The 25,641-nt window shown below is 44.6% G+C and overlaps 2 protein-coding genes across 8 annotated transcripts in view; one reads left to right on the forward strand and one right to left on the reverse strand.

Moving 5' to 3' along the window:
• Nucleotides 1-758: 758 nt before the first annotated feature.
• FABP3 (fatty acid binding protein 3) lies at nucleotides 759-25,616 on the forward strand. 3 transcript variants are annotated; one of them, XM_063700891.1, is made up of 4 exons: nucleotides 759-1,690; nucleotides 5,086-5,258; nucleotides 7,149-7,250; nucleotides 25,428-25,616. In XM_063700891.1, the coding sequence occupies exons 1-4, from the start codon at nucleotides 1,618-1,620 to the stop codon at nucleotides 25,599-25,601; spliced, it is 522 nt and encodes a 173-aa protein (XP_063556961.1). In that variant the 5' UTR covers nucleotides 759-1,617; the 3' UTR covers nucleotides 25,602-25,616. The 3 variants fall into 3 exon arrangements, with proteins under 3 accessions (XP_063556961.1, XP_055246256.1, XP_004025387.1); XM_055390281.2 differs by lacking the exon at nucleotides 25,428-25,616 and adding an exon at nucleotides 13,795-15,045; XM_004025338.5 differs by lacking the exon at nucleotides 25,428-25,616 and adding an exon at nucleotides 8,693-9,016.
• Nucleotides 9,701-25,641, reverse strand: part of ZCCHC17 (zinc finger CCHC-type containing 17) — a 68,014-nt gene continuing 52,073 nt past the window's right edge. For all 5 annotated transcript variants that reach the window (XM_019014122.4, XM_019014140.4, XM_055390269.2 and 2 more), the window contains one exon: nucleotides 9,701-10,611. In XM_019014122.4, coding sequence (XP_018869667.3) covers nucleotides 10,450-10,611 — 162 coding nt within the window. In that variant the 3' untranslated portion in view covers nucleotides 9,701-10,449. The remainder of the gene's footprint in view (nucleotides 10,612-25,641) is intronic.

The raw sequence follows: 25,641 nt of genomic DNA on the forward strand, positions 1-25,641 counted from the left end.
TCCTTTGAGAAGTCTACATTGGGCCCTCAGGTCAGGACAGGACAGGACTCCCTTTAGAGTCACCACGCTAGTTTTGTGTCTGGCTGCCCAGAGGTGAATGTGTGTCTTGTTCCCTGTTGTCTCTCTCCAAAGCAGGGCCTGGCACAAAGTAGGTGCTTTATTAACTGCTGAATTAATGAGTGAGCTCCTCAGAGCTTCAACTTGTCCACCTTTTTAAAAAGAGAAAATAATACAGTAACACCTACTTCACGGATTTTGCTTTAAAAGTTCAATGAGGCCAGGTGTGGTGGCGTGTGCCTATAGTCCCAGCTGCTGGGGAGGCTAAGGTAGGAGGATCCCTTGAGCCCCGGAGTTTGAGGCTGTAGTGACCTATGATGGCGTCACAGTACTCCAGCCTGGGAGACACAGCGAGAGACTTTGTCTCTAAAAAATAATAATAAAATAAAAAGTTCAATGAAACAATACACCTAAAGCCCTCAGCGTGCAATAAATAGCAAGACAAGGCAGGTCTTATTTTTACTGAAAGTGCTTAGTAAACTATACAGTGACAAACCACCGCACAACAGGCTCTCGAAAGGAGGCAGCAAATTACCCAGAAGTGCAGGCGGCTTGCTAGTGTGCACAGGTCAAAGAAAGGGCGGCAGGTGGGGAAGGCAGCCATGGGCCTTGAAGAGCTGACCGAATTGGCAGAATTTCTGAAGGAGGGGAGCTGGGAACGACCTGAGCTAAAGCTCGGAGCTGTGCGAAGAAACCGGAAAAGCCCGGAGCACTTGCAGGGGCGGCTGGGGAGCTAGATGGTGGGGTGGGGTGGGGACGGAGGAGGGCCAGCAGGAGACATTCCGCAGGGAGGGGCAAGCACGTGTGAGGCGGGCGGGGCGCGAAGGGTCAGGCTTTTGCTCAAAACAGGCAGAGGACAAGGTCAGCTCAGCCGCAGACCGAGCCGCTGGTGACTGTCTCCGCCACCAGGCAGTGAGAGTGAAGGGAGAGCGCGAGCTCTGAAGCCCGCTAGACTAAGCTTGCAATCTGAGCTCCATTCACCCCCTCCTATCTCTTGAGACCTTGTCAGTTCCCCTCTGAGCCTCGGACTCCTCACTTGTAAAACGAGGACAGATGCCCGTGCCAGAAGTCAACCAGAGCTTTCCCCGGCGTGGGCACCAGCCCAAGGGCGTTTTGCTTTTCTAGTCTCATCTCTGCTCTGACGCTAAGCTCAAAGAGGGACTGGGGGACGGAAGATATCCACCATGGCATGCGCCCTAGCTCTCGGGCTGGTGTCGGCTGCTTCCTTCTCAGATTCCAGAGTGCCTAGAGGCCAGGAAAGGGAGAAGGTCCTGCCAGCCTGGGGTAGGGACTCGGGGGCCAAGCACTGGCGCTGACGCAGGCTAGCAGGGCGCCACTGGCTGGTCCCCACCCACCTCGGTGGGTTGGGGGATGGGCGGACCAGCCCCTCCTGAGTGAGCCCTAGCCTGGGGCTTCCTATTTCGGGAGCCGGGGGCGTGGGCCACGTCTCCTCATGTGATGCGAGGGCTATTTAAAGCGGCAGCCCGGGCAGGGAGCCGCCGTCGGAGCCCTTGCACGCCTGCTCTCTCGTAGCTTCTCTCAGCCTAGCCCAGCATCACTATGGTGGACGCTTTCCTGGGCACCTGGAAGCTAGTGGACAGCAAGAATTTCGATGACTACATGAAGTCACTCGGTGAGCAAGCCGCGGGGCTCAGGATGCTGGCTTGGGGACTGGCTGGTGGCGTGCCTAGCCCCACGCAGCACTCCTGCCGCATCCCTCCTGGTTAAGACTGGGGAATAGGGGAGCCCAGAGATGGCAGCCTGGCCTAGAGCAGGTGGGGCCTGTTCGGAGGGGGCTTTGGTGGTCCAAATCTGGTTAGAGACCACAGTAGGGAGGTGGTGGAAGGAGGCAGCTGCGTGGGAGGCTCTTTCCAGGAAGAGGGATATGTGATTTGGAGGTAGGAGGAGGGTTTGGATAAAGAACACTGATCACAGGAAGGGGAGTCTAGCCAGGGGAGAAAAAGAACAGGGGCATGGGTAGTTTAGAAATTGGAGGAGACTGAACCCAGAAAGGGAATGGGGCAGCCAGGGAGTGTACTATGACGTAAACAAGTAGGAAATACCTAGAAGGAAAAAGATTAGTGGGGAAAAAACTGTGGATCAGTGAATCAGATATGAGAAGGACGTAAGACAAGAACCTGCAGTAAGCAGCAATCCCCATCTCTCCATGTTGGTTAGGGAAGAGAATTCTTGCTGGAGAATGCCCTTTCTCACCAGCCAGTCTGACCTTGTCCTGCAGTCTATGTATCCAGGCTTTCATCACTGTCTGTGAGCCTCGTGGTAGGGTGGGGCAAGAGGCCCATGATCAGCTGGGCCTTTCCTGCAACCCAAGGCTCACCTATCTGTGCGAGGGGTAGGCAGAGAAAGCCATTGGACTTCTGATGTGCAGTAGAGGGTCCCAAGGCAAGGTCAAGACCTGGGAGGGAGGATCACTGGTTTAGGAGGATATGGAGAACTGCTGTGGTGTTGGGATGGAGAAGAATCAGGATTCAAATAATCTCACAGGTGAGGAACTTGGAGATTCCCATACCATCTAGTTCAACAGGGAAACTGAAACCAGGAGAGTAGAAATGTATTGTAACAATTCCACAGCAGAGCCAATATGAAAACCTAAGGTTTCTAGATCTGTAACCCAGAGCTCTTCCCACTACCCTACAGGCCCTGCGAGTGGGAAGAAAAGTAGAAACTGCTTGGCTAATGATTGACCTCAGCCCTTCTTCTACTGCTTTGGGCTTAGATGGAGAGGTCAAAGCTCTCAACGGCCTCTACCCTATCTTGGGCGCTATGCCCAGTAATTCCAGGTAGGCAGTCATTCTTAGAGGGGCACCCCCCAGCCCCCACGAACACAGTCCAGCAGCTACTGGGAAGTTGGAATGCCCAGATTTAGTTCCTTCTTCCAAAGCTGGGCCAGAGCTGAGTCTTGAACTGAGCTGCAACAACTTTACCATTCTTGTTCCCTTATTCTGCCCCGAGTTGGGTCAGCGGGCTGGTCTCCCTGAAGTCCTGTTATCTTTCAGCAGCTTATGTTAAGGCAGCCAGCATTCTCATCGTAGGAATGGAAAGCCTGGGAAAATACCCTCCTCAGCTCTCAGTAAGTAGTGCTGGCTTCATTTCTAAGTAGAACCCAGATCTCCCTGAGTCTCCTAAATTCTGTCAGCTCAATATTCTTAGTTTCTCTTGGTTCAGACCCTCACTCATCCCGCAGTGGTTTCCTTTTCAAACACTCCATACCTCTGGGTAGATCCTAAGTGAACAGAGCTCCCAGTGCCGTGACAAGGTCCTGCTCTGTGCAGGGGAGTGTGATTGGCCTGACTCATCCTGATACCAAGGGGCAATGCCAGGTTCCTCACTGGCCAAGCAAGGGTGGGCTCACAGCATAACGGCAGAGGCAGCCCCTGCCCCTCCTGCTGTAGACCTAGGGCTCTCAAGGGGCAAAGAGGTCCCGTCTAGTACCAGTGACCACAGGCACAACTGCTGGCCTGGATTGAGTATGTGCTGGACAGAATCGCCCAGTGAAAATAGTCAACAGTTTTGGAGCCAAGGTTCAAATCTATGTCAGTAGTTTATTCTCTTTGAATTTAGACAAGACACTTCGCACTCTTCATTGTAAACTGGGGATAATCTACGCTTCAAGGCTGTTACAAGCATTAAGTAAAACAACCCATGTAGGGCATGTGCAGAGTACCTAGCTTCCAGCAAGCACTATGTAGCCAGGTGCATTTGGAGACTTTACACACACCACCTCACTACACTGGGCTGCCTCCTGCCTCACCTTTGCCTTGGAGGACAGTTCAACGTTAAGCTGCTGGGGGGAGAGGGGGCAGTCATGATTAGTTCTTTGTTCTTTACTTGGTTGCAGGACACTTAGGACTTTGCCCAGTACCCAAGGAAGCCATGCTTGGGTCAGGAAGAGAGTCTCCGTAAAGCCTTAGACTGGGAGTCAGGAGACAGGTTTGAGTCTAACTCATTGTTGCTACCGCTTTAGGCTCCTCCTGAATCTGTACAATAGGACAAATACTTCCTTTGTACCTAACTCCTAGATCATAGATAACAGGCTTTGAAAATGATGGGTTGCCATGTATAAGGGACAAGAGCACTAACACTTCTTAGTTTCAGGGTAAAAACTTCCAAAGTTGGAAAACTCTTATGCCTAAGGCTTTGGAAGGGAAAGTCTACGTTTCTCTTCTTTCCTCAGCCTTATTCCTAAGGCTTTGAGAGCTTTTCAGGTGCCCTGGAAGGAAGCCTTATGCTCCAGCCTTGGGAGGTAGTATAGCTGAGCACTTAAGCAAGCTCTGGACTCAGACAATTCTGGGCTTCAATCTCAGATTTGTGACCCTGGGCTTTACCTCTGTTTTTGCATCTGTAACGTGGAAACTGTCTTCAGAAGAACAGGAAGAACTAAATGAGATAACATGTACAGTTCTTACTACACAAAAAGCTCATAGTACTTAATAGTAGCTTTTTTTTTTTTTTTTTTTTGAGATGGAATCTCACTCTGTTTGCCAGGCTGGAGTGCAGTGGCACAATCTCGACTCACTGCAACCTCCGCCTCCTAGGTTCAAGCAATTCTCAGCCTCAGCCTCCTGAGTAGCTGGGATTACAGGCACATACCACCACATCTGGCTAATTTTTTGTATTTTTAGTAGAGACGGGTTTCACCATATTGGCCAGGCTGGTCTTAAACTCCTGGCCTCATGTGATCCGCCTGCCTTGGCCTCCCAAAGTGTTGTGATTACAGGCGTGAGCCACCACACTCGGCCCAATAGTAGCTTATTCTAATCCCAGCTCTGCCACTGACTTGCTATGGCACTGCTGTTCCTTAAGTATCTCTCATCTAATGGGATCAGTAATCTGTGTTCACCAAACAGAACTAAGCGCAAGACTGAATTTTAAAATTCCCATGCAAAGGCTTTGGAAGATACAGTCCTCCACCTCCCCATACCCAGGCCTGAGAGTTATTCATTGAGTTTCTTGTACACTGCTTCTCTACCCCAGCTCGTATACTCATAACCTTCCCCCTACCCTCAGGTGTGGGTTTTGCTACCAGGCAGGTGGCCAGCATGACCAAGCCTACCACAATCATCGAAAAGAATGGGGACATTCTCACCCTAAAAACACACAGCACCTTCAAGAACACAGAGATCAGCTTTAAGTTGGGGGTGGAGTTCGATGAGACAACAGCAGATGACAGGAAGGTCAAGGTAAGTCAGGGAAACGGGTGGGGAATGGAGAGTGCTGAGACTCTTTTTAAAAGAGAATAGGCTGGTAGTCTTGGCTCCCTGGTATTGCACCCTGAGGGGCAGACTATCATGGGGAATTTAAATGAAACAAGATTCATAAAGCCTGTGTAGTGCTGGAATGCCACTGATGCTAAATACATGTCAGTTCTGTCCTCTTGTTTTCTTCCCTCCCTTCTTGGGATTCATCTATTGTCTGCCTCGGAATGGGCAGCACAGAGCCAGGATGTTCTTCTGACCTCAGTATCTACTCCAGCTCCAGCTGGGTGACCCTGTGCAAGGTATGCAGTAGCTCTAGGTTTCTTTCCCCTTCCATAGATGGCGGAGTTATGTCGCCATGGCTGTGACCTGAAGTGCTTTAGGAATGATGCCCAGAAGTCAGGGCCCTCCACTGAGTGAGGTCATTGTGACCTCCAGCAGCAAAAAAGGCAGCCAGGAACTAGAAGCACCTACTCAGATGCCGCTTCAACTTCTAACTCCCAGACATGGCCAATGACCCTGACAAACTATTTCCAATGTTGCCAGCTGACAGGCAGGAAGAGCTATGTTCCGTGATAGGGCATTCACCTTGTCATGAATGTGTTTGCAGTGTCTTCCCACCAAGCCTTAGCCCCTCCTCCCAAGGTTCTATCACCCTGCAGTGGCTGTCTTGGCAGCTTGCCTCAGCCTTCCAGGCCAGGCATGGGAGCTAGAGAACTTAGGGGCTTTGACCTCTATAGGGTGTCCCTATAGCAGTGTTCTATCATGACATTATCATTCAGCCCCATCAGCTGTTTCCTCTTTCTCATAGCTGTCCTCAGAAAAAACAGGATCACACAGGTGGCTGGCAGCAGAGCTGGGGATGGTGCCCAAAGATGGCAGGCTACCTTGGATAAAGGTGGCTGCCCCACCACCTGCTCATACCTCCTTGGACTTGCCTACTTTCTCAAGGGGCAAGAACCCCAATTAAACACAATAGCCCTGTGGAATGCCTAGGGCAAAAATATCTACTCTGAGTAGGCAAAAAAACTAGGGGAATGAGAACAAGGAGTAAGGTAAGGATAAAAAAGAGCACACTAGGAGACAGGCCTCATACTCCTTATCACCTAAACAATACACAGAACCTTCTCAGATTCTCCTCCTGAACCACCTTGCTCATCAGGATCCCTTAGCCTGGCCTTGTGGCCCCCAAACTCCTAGGAAAGAGACCTGGAAGAGCTGCCAAATGAGAACCAGCTGATGTATGTATGCTGGCAGCACCTATAGCTGAGGAACACTTCAAGGGCATCCAGTCACAGGACTTTGTGGTTGCTGCCCTCTTGTCGGCTAAAGAGGTCACATGATGTGGACCAAGAAAAGGTGTAGGAATACAGGGCAGGAAGTCTAATTATCCAATACTTCCTATCACTAAGCGTCTTTTAGACATTATGTGGACTAACCACAAGGCTGGATAAAGATTCTCAGGACTACTCCTCCTCCTCAGTCAGTCTTTCCCAGGGATAGACTAGTAAATCCCACCTGTATCTGAGGGGACCAGGCTATGGGAATCACCTAGAGTACAGATAAGTGTCTGTCTTGAAGGCTTGTGGTACTTCTCAGAGCCAGGCTCTCTGGCTCCACCATACTGCCTGCCTCTCCCTCCTTGCCTAATATCTGAAGGCCTCTTCCCCAGCAAGGCAGTAGTGGAGCAGAGGCTGGAGGTGAACTAGATGTCCTGCAGGGATAGCTGGGAGGCGGACTGCCTGAGCTCTTGTCCTCACACCACCACTAGTTTGGGTCAAAGGCTGTGTCCTCTGTGGCCCAGTGTCCAGACCCCACCCTGCCCCTCAATTCCTGACTAAGATCACAGCTCAGGCCTCTACCCTCTTTCCACAGTCCATTGTGACACTGGATGGAGGGAAACTTGTTCACCTGCAGAAATGGGACGGGCAAGAGACCACACTTGTGCGGGAGCTAATTGATGGAAAACTCATCCTGGTAAGATGGGCAACTTTGGAGCTATATCTGATTGGTTATTACTACTGCTCTTTCAGCCAAGCCTGTTCTAAAAAGCCAAGTCCTCCCCTGAGAGCCGTAGAAGCGGGGACAAGAGAGTGGTTGTGGGTCAGGGTGGTATCAGGTGGGAATTTTTTGTGTAGTGGCTTTGGACTCACACAGGCCGGAACTCAAATCTTACCTTATAGGCTACATGACTGTGGGCAAATCACCTTCCCCAAGTGCAACTGTAAAACGGGTATTAATAATACCAACCTTGTAGGGCTGCTGGGAAGCCTGTAAGAGACAGTGTATGCACAGCACAAAGCATCACTGATTGAGGAACACAGCAGGTGCTCCATGTCCTTTGTTTGCTCTTCCTGTGTTTCTACCTTGCCTCACCTCAGGAAGAAGTAGAAAACAGGGCCAAATCTGATCCCAGGCCCTCTAGGAGGGGCTCCCATTGCCTATCTCAGCATTCCCTTTCCTCTCCTCCCTAGGACTGCATTGTCACTTGCAGGGACAGGATCGTGACTGGTGGGGACACTGAATGACAGTACAGTCCTTTCTTCCCCATTCTAGTCCTACCCCATTTTCATGCTTTCTATGTCTGGCCTACTGAAACTACTTGACTACTGCTTGGGTAGGAAGTACCACAGCCAGGCTGGCAGATCTGTTCAAGCTTGGGGACTTCACTTGGAGAATCTAGCCTTGACTGAAATCCCCCCAGACCCAGGGAGAGCAGCCAACTGTGGATTCTGCCTAACCACAGGGCCTCAGGTTTTCACCTAGGCATCTTCACTGCACACCTTCTTGGGTCAGCATAACCTGTTAACTGCATTCTTGTACTCATGTGGGACAGGGGTCCCCTTGAAGTTTGGAATGAGGTGCCTAGCTTTGGTGGGGATGTGATATGCAGGACCAAATTCTCAGTGGCAGCTGAACTATGGTGAGGCCATGGGTCTGGCTCTATGATGCCAGACCGGATAGTGGGAGGTACAGGGCTCTGGCCCTGGCACTACCCTAAGTTAGGGAAGGATTGGAGTTAGTAGCCAAACACAGTCCTTTCCTGAGTCTCTGGATATTTTTCCTATTTGTCAACTATATGCCAGGCACCATCTTAGACACTAACGATGAAGGAAGCCAAATGGTATAAGGGAAGGAAAAACACTCAGGATCTTGACCAAATTACTTCCTCTCTAAAGGCTCGTTTTTTCCAAATCTCTAAAATAAGAATTACAATGCCTGTCTTAAGGATTTGCTGTACATATCAGAAAAAAAAAAATTATATATGTACACACACACACACACACACACACACATACATACATATAGCCGGCACATAGTAGGTACTCAAGTGACAATTATCAGGAGGAAGGGAGGGTAGAATGCTCGCAATGGCCTTCCTGGCTCCAACCCCCATCTCACTCTGTCTTTCCTTCCAGACACTCACCCACGGCACTGCAGTTTGCACTCGCACTTATGAGAAAGAGGCATGACCTGACTGCACTGTTGCTGACTACTACTCTGCCAATCGGCTACCCCTCGACTCAGCACCACATTGCCTCATTTCTTCCTCTGCATTTTGTACAAATCCACGAATTCTTCTGGGGTCAGGTGCCACTGACCGGGATCCAGTTCCAGTTCCCATGGTGTATGTGGTTTTTTTTGTTTTTTGTTTTTTTTTTTAACTGCACTCATAGGGTGCTCTGAGGTCAATAAAGCAGAGCCAAGGCCACCCAGTTGCCTTTTTGCCTTTGGTAACATAACTCTGGGAGTCTTGGTTTATCCTGTGTGTCAGAGAGTGGGCAGAAATAACGGCCTGAAGGTTACTGAGGAAGAAGCACTGGATGGGAGACTGAAATGGACAGTCTCGGAGCCTGTTAATCAGCTGATCACCTTACACATTTAATAATAAAACAGCTGTACCTACACGTTGCCTTTACACTGCCCCCCCTCCATGGTCAAATGACCTAGTTCAGTCAGTGATGGGGCTTCCCCAGGTTTGGCTATTGAACTGTCACTTCAGGCCCATCCTACACTGAAAGCTCTTGGGTCTGGCTGTTCTCTGTGAAATGCTGTAGTCTCTCCCTTTCCAGAATTCAGGTTCAGGGCACAGAACCCAGGCTTGTACCATGGTGGTGGGAGAAAATGACCACTGGCCAAGAGGACTGCTGACCTGTGCACCAGGCTAGTACTTATGACTACAAATTCTTACTGCTTCTCTAATCAACTCTGAGGGAAGAGGGCATCTGATCATTACAAAAGGGAGGGCTTATAAGTGATCTCCCAAGAAGGCAGTGATCTGCTAGTGCCTTTGGCTCTGTACCTCTGCTGGGCATCTCTCCAAGGTCTAAGGTAACATATTAAATGTTTTTGTCAGCTAATGCAGGCTCAGTGACTTTAAGTCTGTAAGTTACCCAGGAAGAAGGATTACAGGAAAAATAACTCAGTAAATTTAAAACCAAACACATTTCCATTTAGTGACAGGAATTTAAGCAAGGACCTGAAGTAGAATCAACTGATTCACACAGTAGTAAATACAAAGTAGAACAATGATCTTGGCTTCGCTGTCTGGTTCAGTGGTCTGCTGGAATGCAATACACAAGTTAAGTTACACTGCAGACTGTTTTCTAGCTGTGGCCGCTGGATGCCACTTCTAGCATAGTAGAACTATGTTAGGAGGAATGGGAAAAGTGAGCACCACTTCTCACCACGTTCCCCCCTCCTGCTGCCAGTCTCTCTGCTCCCATGTTGGATGCAGCAGAGATCACCCACCAGTTGGCCCAGGACAGACCAATAGGAAGGGTCCAATCACTCTAACTACAGCCGAACTCACCTCCACAACAGTCTCTGTGGCTCTAGCCTGGACTCCTTTACAGGAATCCAGCTCTGGCAGTGGCAGCTGGAGAGGGTAATAGGACCTCCTGCTGAATGAAGGAAGTTGGGTGAATGAATGGGTGAGCTGCAGGGTTCACTTGCAAAGGGACCAGGAGTGATAAGGAAACAACAACTCATTCAAGCAGCTGCTTTTGACCTCTAACTCCCAAACCTGCCTGTTGCATGAGGGGAAGCCATCTCCCATGGGAGCGAAGTTAATGGGGTGGGAGTCTATATTCTCACTATTGAGTCTTTCCAGGAGTCTCAAGGCACAAGGCTCCTGGTTTCTTACTCTCAACCACCCCCTACACTCTTTATACTCTCACTCCTTGTGCTTCTTCTTGTGCTTCTTCTTCTTTTTCTTCTTCTTTGCTGCCTTGCTGTCTTTTGATGTGTGCCTTGCCCTCTTGCCTGTATCACTCTCAGAGTCTGAGCTGTCAGAGTCAGATGACTTCCTATCTCTATGTTTCTTTTTCTTCTTCTCCTGAAAAGAAAATTTTAAAAATCAACATTGTATGTGTATATTTGCTTTTAACAATCATAGCACATAACTGGCCAGGTGCAGTGGCTCACACCTGTAATCCTAGTACTTTGGGAAGCCGAGGTGGGAGGAATGCTTGAGGCCAGGAGTTCAAGATCAACCTGGCTAACATAGCGAGATCTCATCTCTAAAAAGAGAAAAAAAGAAAAATTATAGCACACGATCAATAGGGGACCACTTAATTTTCTTTTAGACAGTCTCGCTCTGTTGCCCAGGCTAGAGTGCAGTGCAGTGGCACGATCACAGCTCACTGCAACCTCAACCTCTTGGGCTCAAGCAATCCTCCCACCTCAGCCTCCCAAGTAGCTGGGACCACAGGTATGCACCACCACACCCTGCTAATTTTTATGGAGTTGGGTTTCTCCATGTTGCCCAGGCTGGCCTCAAACTCCTAAGCTCAAGCAATCTGCCCACCTTGGCCTCCCGAAGTGCTGTGATTACAGGTGTGAGACACCATGTCCAGCCAACACTTAATAAAGTATAAGACATTGTGGCCAGGCGCAGTGGCTCACACCTGTAATCCCAGCACTTTGGGAGGCCGAGGCAGGTGGATCATGAGGTCAGGAGATCGAGACCATCCTGGCTAACATGGTGAAACCCCGTCTCTACTAAAAATACAAAATATTAGCCAGGCATGGTGGCAGGCGCTTGTAGTCCCAGCTACTCAGGAGGCTGAGACAGGAGAATGGTGTGAACCCAGGAGGCGGAGCTTGCAGTGAGCTAAGATTGTGCCACTGCACTCCAGCCTTGGCGACAGAGCGAGACTCCGTCTCAAAAAAAAAAAAAGGTATAAGACATTGAAAACAATAAAGTAAATCTTTAAGTACCAACAAGAAAAAAATAGCTAAAACATGTTAAGTAAAAGAACCAAGACATAATATGTATTGTAGGTTCCAGTGCGTATAACATATACATGTGTATTTATATATACATGCACATGATATAAAGTGTGTATGTTACACATACTTGTGTATATTTAGTATACACAGAGAACACCGAAAAGGATACATCAAACTGGTAATAAGTGTTACACATTGGGAATGAACTGAATGGGGGAAAGGATATGGGTCTTTCACTTTTTCCTTCAAATACTTATGTCCAATTTGATTTTTTTTAAACAAGTATCTTATTACTTTCATTTTTTAAAGTGCAGGATATTAAAGCTGAAAGGGGCCCCTAAAGACTAGCCAGTCTATCTAGAAACAGTGACTCACATATCCAAGGTCAAAGAATAGGAGTAAAAGATTTAGAACTCCTGACTGCTATTCTGGTTTCTATTAGATCCTGGTGCCAGGGGAAATAACTGCCATCAAATAATAAGCCTGTACTTGCTACCCTTGAATATTCATCATCTCTAACTTTACAGCCACCTCACAAGATTATATTCATAAAGAAAAGAGCTGAGAAAGAACATTCCCAAAACTATACCCACCACACCATGCTACCAAAGTAACAGTACAAACCCATACAAAAGACGAGAGGCAGATTCCCAGGTGTCTAATGGGGCAGTAGGAGCAGATTTTAAGCATGGCATAAATCTCTTCTTTGAATTTCAAATACCTATATTGCCTCTGTAAGGTTTCTAAGAAGAGGGAGAAAGTATGGGGGGAGAAAGAGAGCAGAAAAGGATGCCAGCTTCCAACCAGCACCCTCAGAGCTATAAATCTAGCTGAATGATACACCAGGTCTTAGAAGCTGGCTGTGAAAAATGGTGGAAAGAACACTGAAGCAGGTGTTAGATAGACCTGGACCTGAGTTCTGGCTCTGCCATTTACTATTCTGCATCCGTGGGCAAGTCATCTGAACTCACTGAGGCCTGTTCCCTTCAAATGTAAACTGGAGATAAGAATAACATCTACTGGCTGGGCGCGGTGGCTCATGCCTGTAATCCCAGCACTCTGGGAGGCCAAGGCAGGTGGATCATGAGGTCAGGAGATCGAGACCATCCTGGCCAACATGGCGAAACCCTGTCTCTACTAAAAATACAAAAATTGGCCGGGTGTGGTCACGCGGGCCTGTAGTCCCAGCTACTCAGGAAGCTGAGGTGGGAGGATCGCTTGAGCCCAAGAGCTGGAAGTTGCAGTGAGCCATAATCCTGCCACTGCACTCCAGGCTGGGCAACTGAGCAAGACCCTGTGTCAAAATAAATAAATAAATAAATAAATAAATAATCTCCCCCTCCCCCCCAAAAAACACCTATGGTGACAAGTTAATGAGATAGTATCTAAGGCTTGGACAAGTTGAAAGCCACTTGTCCCAGATCGCATAGGCGCAGTTGGAATCTTCATGTAGATCATATGAATGGAAATCTCCTGAGCTTTCCTATGTAGCACATGGCCCCTCTTTCTGTATAGTAACAGGAGGCCTCATGGTATGGTCATTAGAACAACAAATTTTGGAATAAGATAGAATTAAGTTCAAATTCTAGCTCTGCAACTTAACTCACTATGTGACTTAGAACAAGGGATTTAACTTTTTTGAACCTCAGTTTTCTTTTCAGTAAACTGGAAATAATAAGTACCTATTTCAAAGGATGCTATGAGGTTTAAACAAGATAAGCACTAACTATAGTGCCTGACACATTATAGGCACTTAGTGGGAGCTATATGTATTTTTCTCTCATTAACTCCCAGGATGTTCTGACAGCCTGGCCAAGCATCTACAGGAGACAAGTCAAAGTTTTAAGAGAAGATGAAATAACAATTCTTCCTTGGCATCTCCAATGGAGTACAGAGAAGGCAACAAAGCTTCTCAGACCCACATTACCAAGCTATAACAACCATGGCTGGGAGGAGCTGACAGTTGGCAAATCAATAGTTTAGCTATGTTGCTGAACCTTCCTGGATGGCAAGACCATGGAAGTCCATCACAAGATATTATGGGGTCAGGAGCCTCACTGGGTTCTGCCCCTTACGTAGGTGAATATCCTTTGAAAGTAAAAATGAAAATACAGAGTCTGGCACCAGTTCCCTGCAAACCTGGTCCAGCCTGGATAAAGAAGTGAGGAGAGTAATAATACTGCCTTACACCTAAACAGTGCTTTAGTTTATCAAGCTTTTTGCATCCTTATCTTACAATAATAGTCTGTAGAGTCAAAATTCATGAGTTATTATTTCCATTTTACAGATGGAAAAACTGCAACTCAGAAATGTAAAGTGAGTCGACCAAGGCTAAAGCGGCAAAACCACTATACTTTATAACACAGAGTTTGGCACTATTTCCATTTTGTTCTCTCTCAAAGATGAAGGCTCAGGAGGAGGGAAGATAAAAACAAATCACTAGAGTCCTGGCATGCTGGAACATGGACTCTAGCTAGCAAGAAGGGCTCAAGGAGGTGGCCTTCTCCTAGACCTCAACTTTGATGCAAAAGCTGTTTTGCAGCCTGAACAAAGACAATCCAATCCTCCAGCAAATGGCGTCATTTTCCCTATGTGTCTAGCCTTGAGCTACAGAACAAAAGAACAATCACATCCGAAGTTGTAGTTCGCCCGGTTGCGGTGGCTCATGCCTGTGATCCCAGCACTTTGGGAGGCCAAGGTGGGTGGATCACCTGAGGTCGGGAGGTCGAGACTAGCCTGACCAACATGAAGAAACCCCATCTCTACTAAAAATACAAAATTAGCTGGGCGTGGTGGCACATGCCTGTAATCCCAGCTACTCGGGAGGCTGAGGCAGGAGAATCGCTTGAGCGTGGGAGGCGGAGGTTTTGGTGAGCCAAGATCGCGCCACTGCACTCCAGCCTGGGCAACAAGAGCGAAACTCTGTCTCAAAAACAAAACAAAACAAAACACGCACACACAAAAACAAAATTAGCCGGGCGTGGTGGTGCATGCCTGTAATCCCAGCTACTCGGGAGGCTGAGGCAGGAGAATTGCTTGAACCCGGAGGCAGAGGTTGGGGTGAGCCAAGATTGTGCCATTGCACTCCAGCCTGGGCAACAAGATGAAAACTCCGTCTCAAAAAAAAAAAAAAAAAAAGGTTCTAGTTCAAAAGCAAAGTTGGGAGTTGGGGTGGGGGAAGACTGAGAGCCAGAAGATGAACCAAGCTTCTGCTCTCTCAACTTCATTCAAGTGAGAAGGGAAACAGAAGATAATGGGTTAAAAAAAAAATGACATGGATTCAAGTATCAGATGGAAATAGAAAATTAAAAATAAAAAAGTTTTTAAATGGCATAGGAGTGTGAGCCCATGGCGCAGGTCGAGGGGGCACTGGAAAGAAGCCACTGCTCAAACATCTCAAAGACTGCTCTCTAGGAAAAGCACATATCCCTTGCTAGAGCAGCTAGTCTACCCATTTTCACTATAGTTCTGAAACAGGATAGCAGCAGCCCAGTGTGACAGAAAAACAAAAATAAAAGCAAAAACTGAAAAAAGAGAATATAGCAGTGAACATTTATTGAGTACTTAATTTTCTATTTTATTTATTTACTTATTTTTAGGATGGAGTCTTGCTTTGTCACTCAGGCCGGAGTGCAGTGGTGTGATCTCGGCTCACTGGAGCATCTGGCTCCTGGGTTCAGGCAATTCTCCTTGAATCGCTTGTAGTCCCAAGTAGCTGGGACTACAGATGCATGCCACCACACCCGGCTAAGTTTTGTATTTTTTTTTAACTAGAGTCGGGGTTTCACCATATTAGCCAGGCTGGTCTCAAACTCCTGACCTCAAGTGATCCACCTGCCTCATCCTCCCAAAGTGCTGGGATTACAGGCATGAGCCACCACACTCAGCCAGTACTTAACTTTCTAAAGGCAGGTGGATCTCTTGAGCCTAGGAGTTCAAGACCAGCCTGGAAAACATAGTGAGACCCTGTCTCTACAAAAACAAACAAACAAAATTACCAGTAACCTCCATGTGGCCAAATCTAGTGGTCAATTATTGGGTCTTATTTACTTGGTCAGTCAAGATGGATACAGACCACCTTACCTAGAACACATTCCTCATGTTATTTCTACCATATTCTCTTACTTTTCTACAAACTTCCTTGGCTGTTCCTTTCCTGTCTTCTTTGTTAGTTCATCCTCATCTCCATAACCTCTAAGTGTTGAGCACTCTGGGGCTCAGTCTCTTCCTTATATTTACTCTGCAGGTGATCTCATGAACATAAATACCATCTATATGTAGATGACTTCCAAATTTATATATCTTACCTGGGCCTCTCCCTTGAACTCCAAACTATATATCCACTGTCTACTCTATGGTCTACTTGAATATCTGATAGGCAACTCAATTTCTATGCCCCGCCCCCTCCCAAACCTAGACTCTCCCAGCTATCTTTCCATCTGTGTAGACAGCAACTCAAACTAAACTCCTGACTGCTCCCTACTCCCACACTTACTTCTCCTGCATTTCTTCTCTTAACTCAAATCTTCCAGTTACACAGTCCAAAAATTTTGATGCCATCCTCACCTGCTCTTATATCTTCAAAATATACACACTTCAACTCCTTTCTCATCATTTTTGCCACTGTCATTCTAGTCCAAGCCACCATCATCTGGATTATCTATCAACTCACTGCTTCTACTCTTGCTTTCTGACCATCTAAGTTTCTACATAGCAGCCAGAATAATTCTCTTAAAAGGAAGTCAGATCATGTCATTCCTCTGCTCAAAACCTCTAATAACATCCATCTCACTCAAGTGAAAGATGAAATCCTCCCAATCACCTATAAGGCCCCAGTGATCTGGGTTCCTTCTGATCTAACTTCCTCTCCTACCACTCTCTTTTCATTCATTTCACTGTAGCCACACTGGCGTCCTTAATGTTCTTTAATCATGCCACACTCTTTCCCAACATCAGCTGTTACATTTGCTGAAATGCTCTCTCTCCACTTACCTGAATAGCTTGTGTCCTCACTTCCTTCTGATATCCACTCAAACAACACTTTATGAGAAAGGCCTGGCCTAGGCCAGGCGTGGTGGCTCACGCCTGTAATCCCAGCATTTTGGGAGGCCGAGGTGAGTGGATCACCCAAGGTCGGGAGTTCAAGACCAGCCTGAACAACATGGAGAAACCCGTCTCTACTAAAAATAGAAAATCAGCTGGGCGTGGTGGTGCATGCCTGTAATCCCAGCTACTCGGGAGGCTGAGGCAGAAGAATTGCTTGAACCCAGGAGGCAGAGGTTGCAGCGAGCTGAGATCGCACCATTGCACTCCAGCCTGGGCAACAAGAGTGAAACTCCGTCTCAAAAAAAAAAAAAAAAGGCCAGGCCTTACCATCCTATCTAAAATGAAAGTCACCTGCTCCCCACATCCTCATTCTAGGACTCCCTATCTCCCTTAATCAAATTAATTTTTCTCTATAGCACTTATCACTACTTGATACATTATTTTTACTATTTTGTATTTGTTTACCAGTTTATTATCTGTGTCAATCGACCCCATCCATTAGAATCTAAGTGCCATGAAGATAGGGATTTTACCTGTTTTGTTCACTACTTTACCTGCAATGGCCAGAACAGAGCTTAGCACATAGTAGAAGCTCTATTAATGAATGAAGCTGGAGTATAGTGTGTGGGAAGAGACTGGTGGGAAATGATGCTAGGAAGCTGGGCAGATTGTTAAGAGTCTTAAAGGAACTTAGACTTTATGTCATAGAAGAAAGCGAACCACTGAGGGCTTCTGAGTAGGCAACACTGGGCAACGCTCTCTGCTGTATCTGAATAGGCAGAGAATGTGTCCCTGAGTGGGCTCAGGACTGGCAACCTTTCTCTATATAGGCACCAGAAGAAGTTCTCTGGACAGGAGGACAGAGCCAACACTGCAGCCAAAGAATGACATTCCTATTTCTTGTTCTTCTATATATGGTACAGCAGAAAATCATATGGTAAAATCAAAAGAAAATTATAATCTGAATCAAATATATCTAAAGTTTACTATAATCAGTGGGCAGCTTGGTCCCCAAGGCACTTACTTCTTCATAACATAACACTGATTCAGAAAGACCTACGATGGCATATGATTAATGAAAGAGGCCAGTAAAGCACAGACCACAAGTTCATCAGAAGATTATCCAGGGATTCACTACAAAACCTCCATTCCTATTTTACCAACCACTTCATAGCCCATTTCCAATTGCAACACACAGTTTCCTTTTATTCTAATTATGCCCAACAAAAATTACTTATAACATTCAGTCACTGGGACAAAAATTGTTCATGGTGCCAGATGCACACAACTAAATCAATGCATCCTGGACTTGTGGGAAAAGGCATTCAATACATGTACGTTTTAATGAAAAGAGGTGGGAAGGCTCAAGGTTAGGAAGATCTGTTATTCTTACTCCTGCCCCTGCTCCTTTCATTATCGCCCACTGCCAGCAGCAGGAGTCAATACCTATTACTCTGCAATCTGAGGGCAGGTTTCACTGAGTGAAGACACCCAAGGAATGACAGAGAGCACAGATTATGAAGTCTATCTATTCACAGGTAGTTAGTGCATGTATTCCTATTAAGTACCAGGCATTATTTGTAAAAGGTGACATCCTTTCCTTATCCTGGGCTATTTCTGGTGGTTCCTCAACAGGTCTACCATTTTCTGTCTTAGAGGCTTTGCATTGTCTTCCACTAGACTATAAAAAGTGAGGTAATGAAACAGACTTGTGAAGAAACGGAGATGAGAACCTAATGAGACTTTCCAGTTCTAGTCCTAGGTGGCCTGACTACACTGCATTTCCTGTCCTTGGATGTCCATAAAATCAAATAACCTCCTTGGAATGTGTTTCTATCCTTTACCACCACACATAGCTTGGCTGCTTATCTTTCTCCTTATATGATTAGCCGCTTGAGTGTAGGTACCATATGATCTTTATTTCATGAGTTACTTTTTTAACTGTTAGAAATGCATTAACTGAACTTACATGAGTTACTATCATATATGCCCTTCCACACGCCAGGCATTCCTACTCTCCACTGTCCAACTCAGGGGCACGGACTGCTAAAGGCATGTTCCTTCAAAAATCTACTCAATTCCATATTTGGCTCCCAGAGCTGACTAGTCCTGAAACAAGTGTCCAAATCTGCCACTCACACACCAAAAAGCCATCTCAGACAGAAGATTTTACTGTTAAGGAAAACCAACCTCCTGCTGGAATCCAAGATTTAGAGGGTAAAAGGAGACAGAAGGGCTGGAATCTTGATTTACAGTTGTGAGCAGAAACAAATCAATAGATAACATCACATGATGGCTAACGGTAGCTGGGAACAAAACAAAAACCCACCAAAAACTGACTTGATGAGTCCTGATATGTCAAGTACCTAACACAATGCTAGATACCTATGAAGCAGATAATACATATTTGTTCAGTAAATGAATAATTGAAGAGTTAAATAAATGGTTGAAGTGTGATATACAGAAAAGAATATTGTTAGTAATCTGAAGACATGGGTTATTTTTTCAGCATTATCTCTTATATTTGTGTGACTTGCGGTGAGTTACGTCAATTTCTCTGAAGCTCCATTTTACTCATGTGTAAAATGGTGGGATAATAATTCCTGTTCTGGCTATCTCATAGAATTGTATAATGATAAAAAGAAACAAAAACAGGAATGTATTTTATAAACTGTAAGCACTAAACAAATATGAGGCATAAAAGATAATGACGGGATTAACAACGAGGTGAAAAGACAACGATGCTAAATGCTATCTTGGTAGAAATAGTGGGCATCGAGAGGAAAGTTTTACCCTTCTACACTCCCTAGAAAACTTTTTAATCAAAGAGGACTCATGAGTTAGAAGTTCATATACACAAAGACACTTTTTTTTTTTTTTTTTTAATTGAGATGGAGTCTCACTCTGTCGCCCAGGCTTGAGTGCAGTGGCGCAATCTCAGCTCACTGCACCCTTCGCCTCCTGGGTTCAAGCAATTCTCCTGCCTCAGCCTCCCAAGTAGCTAGGATTACAGGCCCTCTCCACCACGCCTGGCTAATTTCTGTATTTTTAGTAGAGACGGGGTTTTGCCACGTTGGCCAGGCTGGTCTCAAACTCCTGATCTCAAGTGATCCACCCGCCTTGGCCTCCCAAAGTGCTGGGATTACAGGCATGAGCCACTGTGCCCGGCCAAAGATACTTTTAAGAAATAATAATGTATAATGATTATTACTGCCATTGTTCATCAGACCATTCCTCTACTAAGTGAAAGGCAATGGAGGGCTGGGTAGTAGGTTGACTAAGCAGGTCATAAAGAGCTTCATACCTAGCAGATAGAGCCTCAGTAATTGGTTTTGTGAACTGAAATACATATCTCAAAGCAGCTTTAGAAACAAAGGAATAACAAATTATACTCAATATATTCAGCAAAAAGAACTCAACCAAAGACCCACAGAAGTGAGATATCCATATAACCACTTTAGGAATGTAACAAGTACCATTTGCCTCTAAAAGGTTAAAAGAGAAAGAATAATGCTTGGAACATACAAATAGAATCACAGTTAAAAATCTAGATCTGGCTTGAGCCCAGGACGTCAAGGCAGCAGTGAGCCATGATCATGTGACTGTACTCCAGCCTGGGTGATACAGCAAGACTCTGCCTCAAAAGAAAAAAAAAAACTAAATCTGCAAGAAAATTATTTCTGTTTACAGATGGCATGATCTTCTATGTAGAAAACCCTAAAGATTCCACAAAAAAATCCTGTTAGAACGAATAAGTGAATTTAGCAAAGTTGCAGAATACAAAACGAACATGCTAAAATCAGTTGTGTTTCTATACAGTAGCAAGGAGCAATCAGAAAAAAAATTAAGAAAACAATTCACACAGTAGCATCAAAAAGAATAAAATACTTAGGAAGAAACTTAACCAAGGAGATGAAAGACATGTATACAGAAAATTACAAAATGTTGCTGAAATTAAAGAAGATACAAATAGATATCCAATTTTCATGGATTGGAAGATTTAATACAGTTGAACTGTCCATACTATCCAAAGCAATCTACAGATTAAATGCAATCTCTATCAGAATTTGCAAAAATATAAAAATCTATCTTAAAATTCATATGAAATCTTTCAAAGGACCCCAAATAGCCCAAACAATCTTGAAAAAGAACAAAGCTGGAGGATCCACAATTCCCAACTTCAAAGCTTACTAAAAAGCTACAGTAGTCAAAACAGTGTGGTACTGACATAAAGACATATAGACCAGTGATAGAATAAATCCTCACTTATTTGGTCAAATGATTTTCAACAGGGTGCCAAGACCATTCAGTGGGGAAAAGGACAGTCTTTTCAACCTATGGTGTTTTAAAAACTAGAGATCTATATGCAAAGAAATTTTGGACCCTTTCTGTACACCATATACAAAAATAAACTCAAAATGGATCAAAGACCTAAACGTAAGAGCTAAAGCTACAAAACTCTTAGAAAAATATAAGGGAAAAGCTTCATGACATTGGATTTGGCAATGATTTCTTGAGTATGACATTAAAAGCATCGGCAATAAGGGAAAAAAAGGTAAGTTTAACTTAACCAAGATTAGAATTTTTTTGTGCAATGAATACTATCATGAACATACTCAACATTACTGAACTGTACACTTAAAAATAGTTAAGATGGTAAATGTTATATGTTCTTTATCACTATTTTAAAAAGTCTAAATCTGATAGGGAAAAAAGGGACACTATCAACAGAGTAAAAAGACAATCCACAGATTAGAAGAAAATATTTGCAAACCATGTATCTGATGGGATTGATATCCAGAACATATAAAAAATTCCTACGTATCAACAACAACAACAAAATAAACAAGCTTATGCAAAATAGGCAAAGAACTTAAATAGCCATTTCTCCAAAGAAAATATACATATGGCCAATAAGCACATGAAAAGATATTCAATATCACTAATCATTAGGGAAATGCAAATCAAAACCACAATGAGATGTCACTTTACACGCATTAGGATGGCTACTCTCCAAAAAACACAAAACCCAGAAAATAAGTGTTGGCAAGGATGTAGTGACACTGGAACCCTTGTGCATTATTGATGGGAATGTACAATGGGAAACAGAGTGCTTCCTCAAAATATTAAAAACAGAATATATGATCCAGCAATTCTACTACTAGGTATATACCAAAAAGAAAGAAGAGTGGGGTCTCAGAGATATTTATACATCCATGTTCACAGCAGCATTATTTACAATAGCCAGAATATGGAAGCAGCCCAAGTGTTCACCAAAAATAAATGGATAAGCAAAATGTGGTATATACATAAAATGGGGCTGGATGTGGTGGCTCATGCCTGTAATCCCAGCACTTTAGGAGGCCAAGGTGGGAAGACTGCTTGAGGCCAGGAGTTCAAGATCAGCCTGAGCAACATAGCAAGACTCCATCTCTACAAAAACTAAATTAGCTGGGTGTGGTGGCACACTCCTGGATCACTTGAGCCCAGGAGGTTGAGGATGCAGTGAGACATAATTGTGCCACTGCACTCCAGCCTGGGCAACAGCACAAGACCCTGCTTCAAAAAATAAATACATAGAACAGAATATTATTTGGGCTTAAAAAGGAAAAAAGTTCTAACATATGCTATGATGCAGATGAACTTTAAGGACATTATGCTAAGTGAAATAAGCCAGTCACAAAAACAAATACCATATGGTTTTAAGACAGAAAGCAGAACAGTGGTTGCAATTGCAGGGAGGAGGGGTGAATGGGGGGCGTTATTGTTTAATGAGTATAGAGAGTTCTCGAGATCAAAGACAGTGATGGTTGTACAACAATATGAATGTATTTAATGCCAATGAACAGTACACTTCTATAATGGTAAATTTTATGTTATGTGTATTTTACCATAAAAACAAACAAAAAACACTATACAAAAAGGCTGCAGATTTTGGCTTATCAAATGGGTCAATGAGTTCCAATAACTGAGACAGGGCCAAATGTGGAAAGAACAGCTTTGGCTAGGAAAATTAAGTTTTGGAGGTATGTTAAACTTGATGCTAACTAGACAACCAGATGTAGACGTCAAGTAGGCAGTCTGTTAACTAAATTTGGAGTTCCAGAGAAAAAGTCAAGAATAGCAATGCAGATTTGGATAAAATACAGATACAAGCACTTAATTTGGGGGTTATGAGTATAGGGATGATATTTAAAACCATAGGACAGGATGAGATTCCCTTGGAACACTCCAACATTCAGAGTTAAAGCATAGGGTGAGAAATCAACAATGAACAGAAGTGGGCAATGACATAAAGTACGTGGTTTTGTTGTTGTTGTTTTGAGGCAGGGTCTCGCTCTGTTGCCCCGACAGGAGCACAGTGGCATAATCACAGCTCACTGCTGCCTTGACCACTGGGCCCAAGCGATCCTCCCACCTCAGCCTCCTGAATAGCTGAGACCACAGTCCGTGCCCCACCATGCCCAGCTAATTTTCTCTATGTTTTATAGAGACAGCGTCTCCCTATGTTGCTTAGGTTGGTCTCAAACTCCTGGACTTGGGCTATCCTCCAGCCTCAGCTGGGATTACAGGTATGAGCCACCAAGCCCAGCCAAAAAAGGTGCTTTAAAAAAAAAAAAAAAATGCCCAGACCTAGGCCCTGTAAACATGGTACCTAAGAGGTAGAGGGCAAATATGTATTTTTTTAAAACTCCCTAGGCTACAGCGTTCAATAGTCTGACTGTAAGAGAAGTGAGGGGATAAACTGTACAGTAGCAGTGGGAATGGGAATGGGATAAAGAATTTTGAGATATGCACTTAAAAGGCACCACTGCCAGGACTTGGTGACTGACTAGATGTGGGATGGAAAAGGAGAGGAAAATAAATGACATTGGTTTCTTTCTTGGGAGACTGGGAGAGTACTGCTGCCATTAATAGGTAATATATGATAGAAAGGTAGAAACAAGGGTTTTGGTGGTACTGGTGATGGTGGTAGTGTGTGTGTGTATGTTTAGGAAGGAGGACTAAAAAAGATAATTAGGGCTGTCACAACAGCCAACGCTAATTAGGAACTTACTTGTCAGTGCTTTATATCTTATTTTTGGGAGTCAGGCATCCCTCTGCAAGAACATTGTCATCAAAGATCCCAACAATCCCACTTTGAAAATGAAAAAATGGAAGTTTGCCAGGCGCGGAGGCTCAAGCCTGTAATCCCAACACTTTGGGAGGCCAAGGCAGGCGGATCACTTGAGGTCAGGAGTTTGAGACCACCCTGGCCAACATGGTGAAACCCTGTCTCTACTAAAAAAATACAAAAATTAGCCGGGCACGGTGGCTTGCGCCTGTAGTCCCAGCTACTCAGGAGGCTGAGGCAGGAGAATTGCTGGAACCTGGGAGGCGGAAGCTGCAGTGAGCCGAGATCACACCACTGCATTCCAGCTTGGGAGACAGAATGACACTCCATCTCAAAAAACAAAAAGAAAATCAAAAATAAAGCCCCAAATTAACAGCTAGTAAATAGCACAGAAGAGCCTCAAGTCTGGATTTGACTGACTCCAGCCAAAGTTTGAGGTACCCATGGCATCCTAGTTAAGGATGTGGAAGTCAATAATGCAGCTAAAGTCTCAGGAGGGATAGGATCACCGAGAAAGAGAATATATAGATTGGGAAATTATTATTCATATACTTGGCTAATTTTTGTAATGGTATAGAGAAATTTTCCTCACCCAGAAAATTAAGATAATACTTAATCTATAGATAATAACCACTGAGGGCAAGGACCTCATCACAGTTTTTGTATTCCTACAGTTACAATGCCTGGTACAAAATGACCCCTCAAAAAAAGTTTGCCAAAGATTTAAAAATGAAACAAAAGTCAATATACTGGCCATAGTTAGAAAAATCCTACACAATAGAAGAAATATTTCCTGATCAACCTACAGAATAGTTTTTATTGTCTGTGTAGCATGCTACAAATGCACTGTTTCTTTCTGGACCACAATAACATCTGTTTTATGAATTGCTGTGCCATAAGTAGTAGATATAGGAGATGGAATTCAGTGAGACAGGTGCTCTGATACACTGCTAGGGACAGATAAGTATTTTCTGGAAGGCAATTTGATAAAATGTATCAAGAGCGTTAAAGCCCTAACTCAGTAATCTTACTTAGGAATTTATCCAAGAAAACAATAAGAGATGTGGCCAAAAATTTAGGTTGGAAGTAATAAAAAATATCCAGTAATACGAAAATAATTAAATATATCATCATACAGCCATAGGGTAGAATATTATGTTGCTCTTAAATCAAGCTTTTGAACACTTAAGGATACTAGGAAATGCTTTTGATAAGTGAAATGAAAAAAGGTATAAACTATACCTAGTATGACCACAATTTTGTATTTACATGTATGTGTAGCTATAGATATCTGTATTTATTATTACCTAGAAAAAAGTGGACGGGTGTCGTGGCTCATGCCTGTAATCCCAGCACTTTCAGAGGCTGAGGTGGGTAGATCACCTGAGGCCAGGAGTTTGAGATCAGCCTGGCCCACAAGGCAAAACCCCCATCTCTACTAAAAATACAAAAATTAGCCAGGCATGGTGGCGCATGCCTGTAGTTCCAGCTACTCAGGTGGCTGAGGCATGAGAATCGCTTGAACCTGGGAGGCAGAGGTTACAGTGAGCCAAGATCATACCACTACAAGAGACCCTGTCTCGAAAAAAGAAAAAAGATTAGAATATACCACAAAATGCTAATAAGAGTCTCTTTGGGTAGAAAGGTTACAGAAGATCTTGGTTTGCTTCATTATGTTTTTCAGTATTTCTAAAATTTCTGCAAAAAGCACATTTTCATTTTTCTTTTTTTTTTTAACCAAAAAAAATTTCTTTTTACAGATTGGGTCTCACTATGTTGTTCAGAGTGGAATGCAGTGGCTATTCACAGGCATAATCATAGCGCACCGCAGCCTTAAACTTCTGGCCTCGAGCAATCCTCCCACCTTACCCTCCCAAGTAGCTGGGACTACAGGTGTGTACTGCTGCATGAGGCTTTTCAGATTTTCATCTTAAAACTTGAAAAAGACATGATAAAATAAAAGCAAAGTAGCAT

The sequence above is a fragment of the Gorilla gorilla genome, chromosome 1, assembly GCF_029281585.2.
Source record: "Gorilla gorilla gorilla isolate KB3781 chromosome 1, NHGRI_mGorGor1-v2.1_pri, whole genome shotgun sequence".
Lineage (NCBI taxonomy): Eukaryota > Metazoa > Chordata > Mammalia > Primates > Hominidae > Gorilla > Gorilla gorilla.

Excerpts from the sequence above, each read along its gene's own strand:
- FABP3 (XM_063700891.1), top strand. The coding sequence starts at position 1,618 with ATGGTGGACGCTTTCCTGGGCACCTGGAAGCTAGTGGACAGCAAGAAT. Across the intron at positions 1,691-5,085 it reads TGACTACATGAAGTCACTCG|GTGTGGGTTTTGCTACCAGG; the intron begins GTGAGCAAGCCG and ends CCCTACCCTCAG. Across the intron at positions 5,259-7,148 it reads CAGATGACAGGAAGGTCAAG|TCCATTGTGACACTGGATGG; the intron begins GTAAGTCAGGGA and ends CTCTTTCCACAG.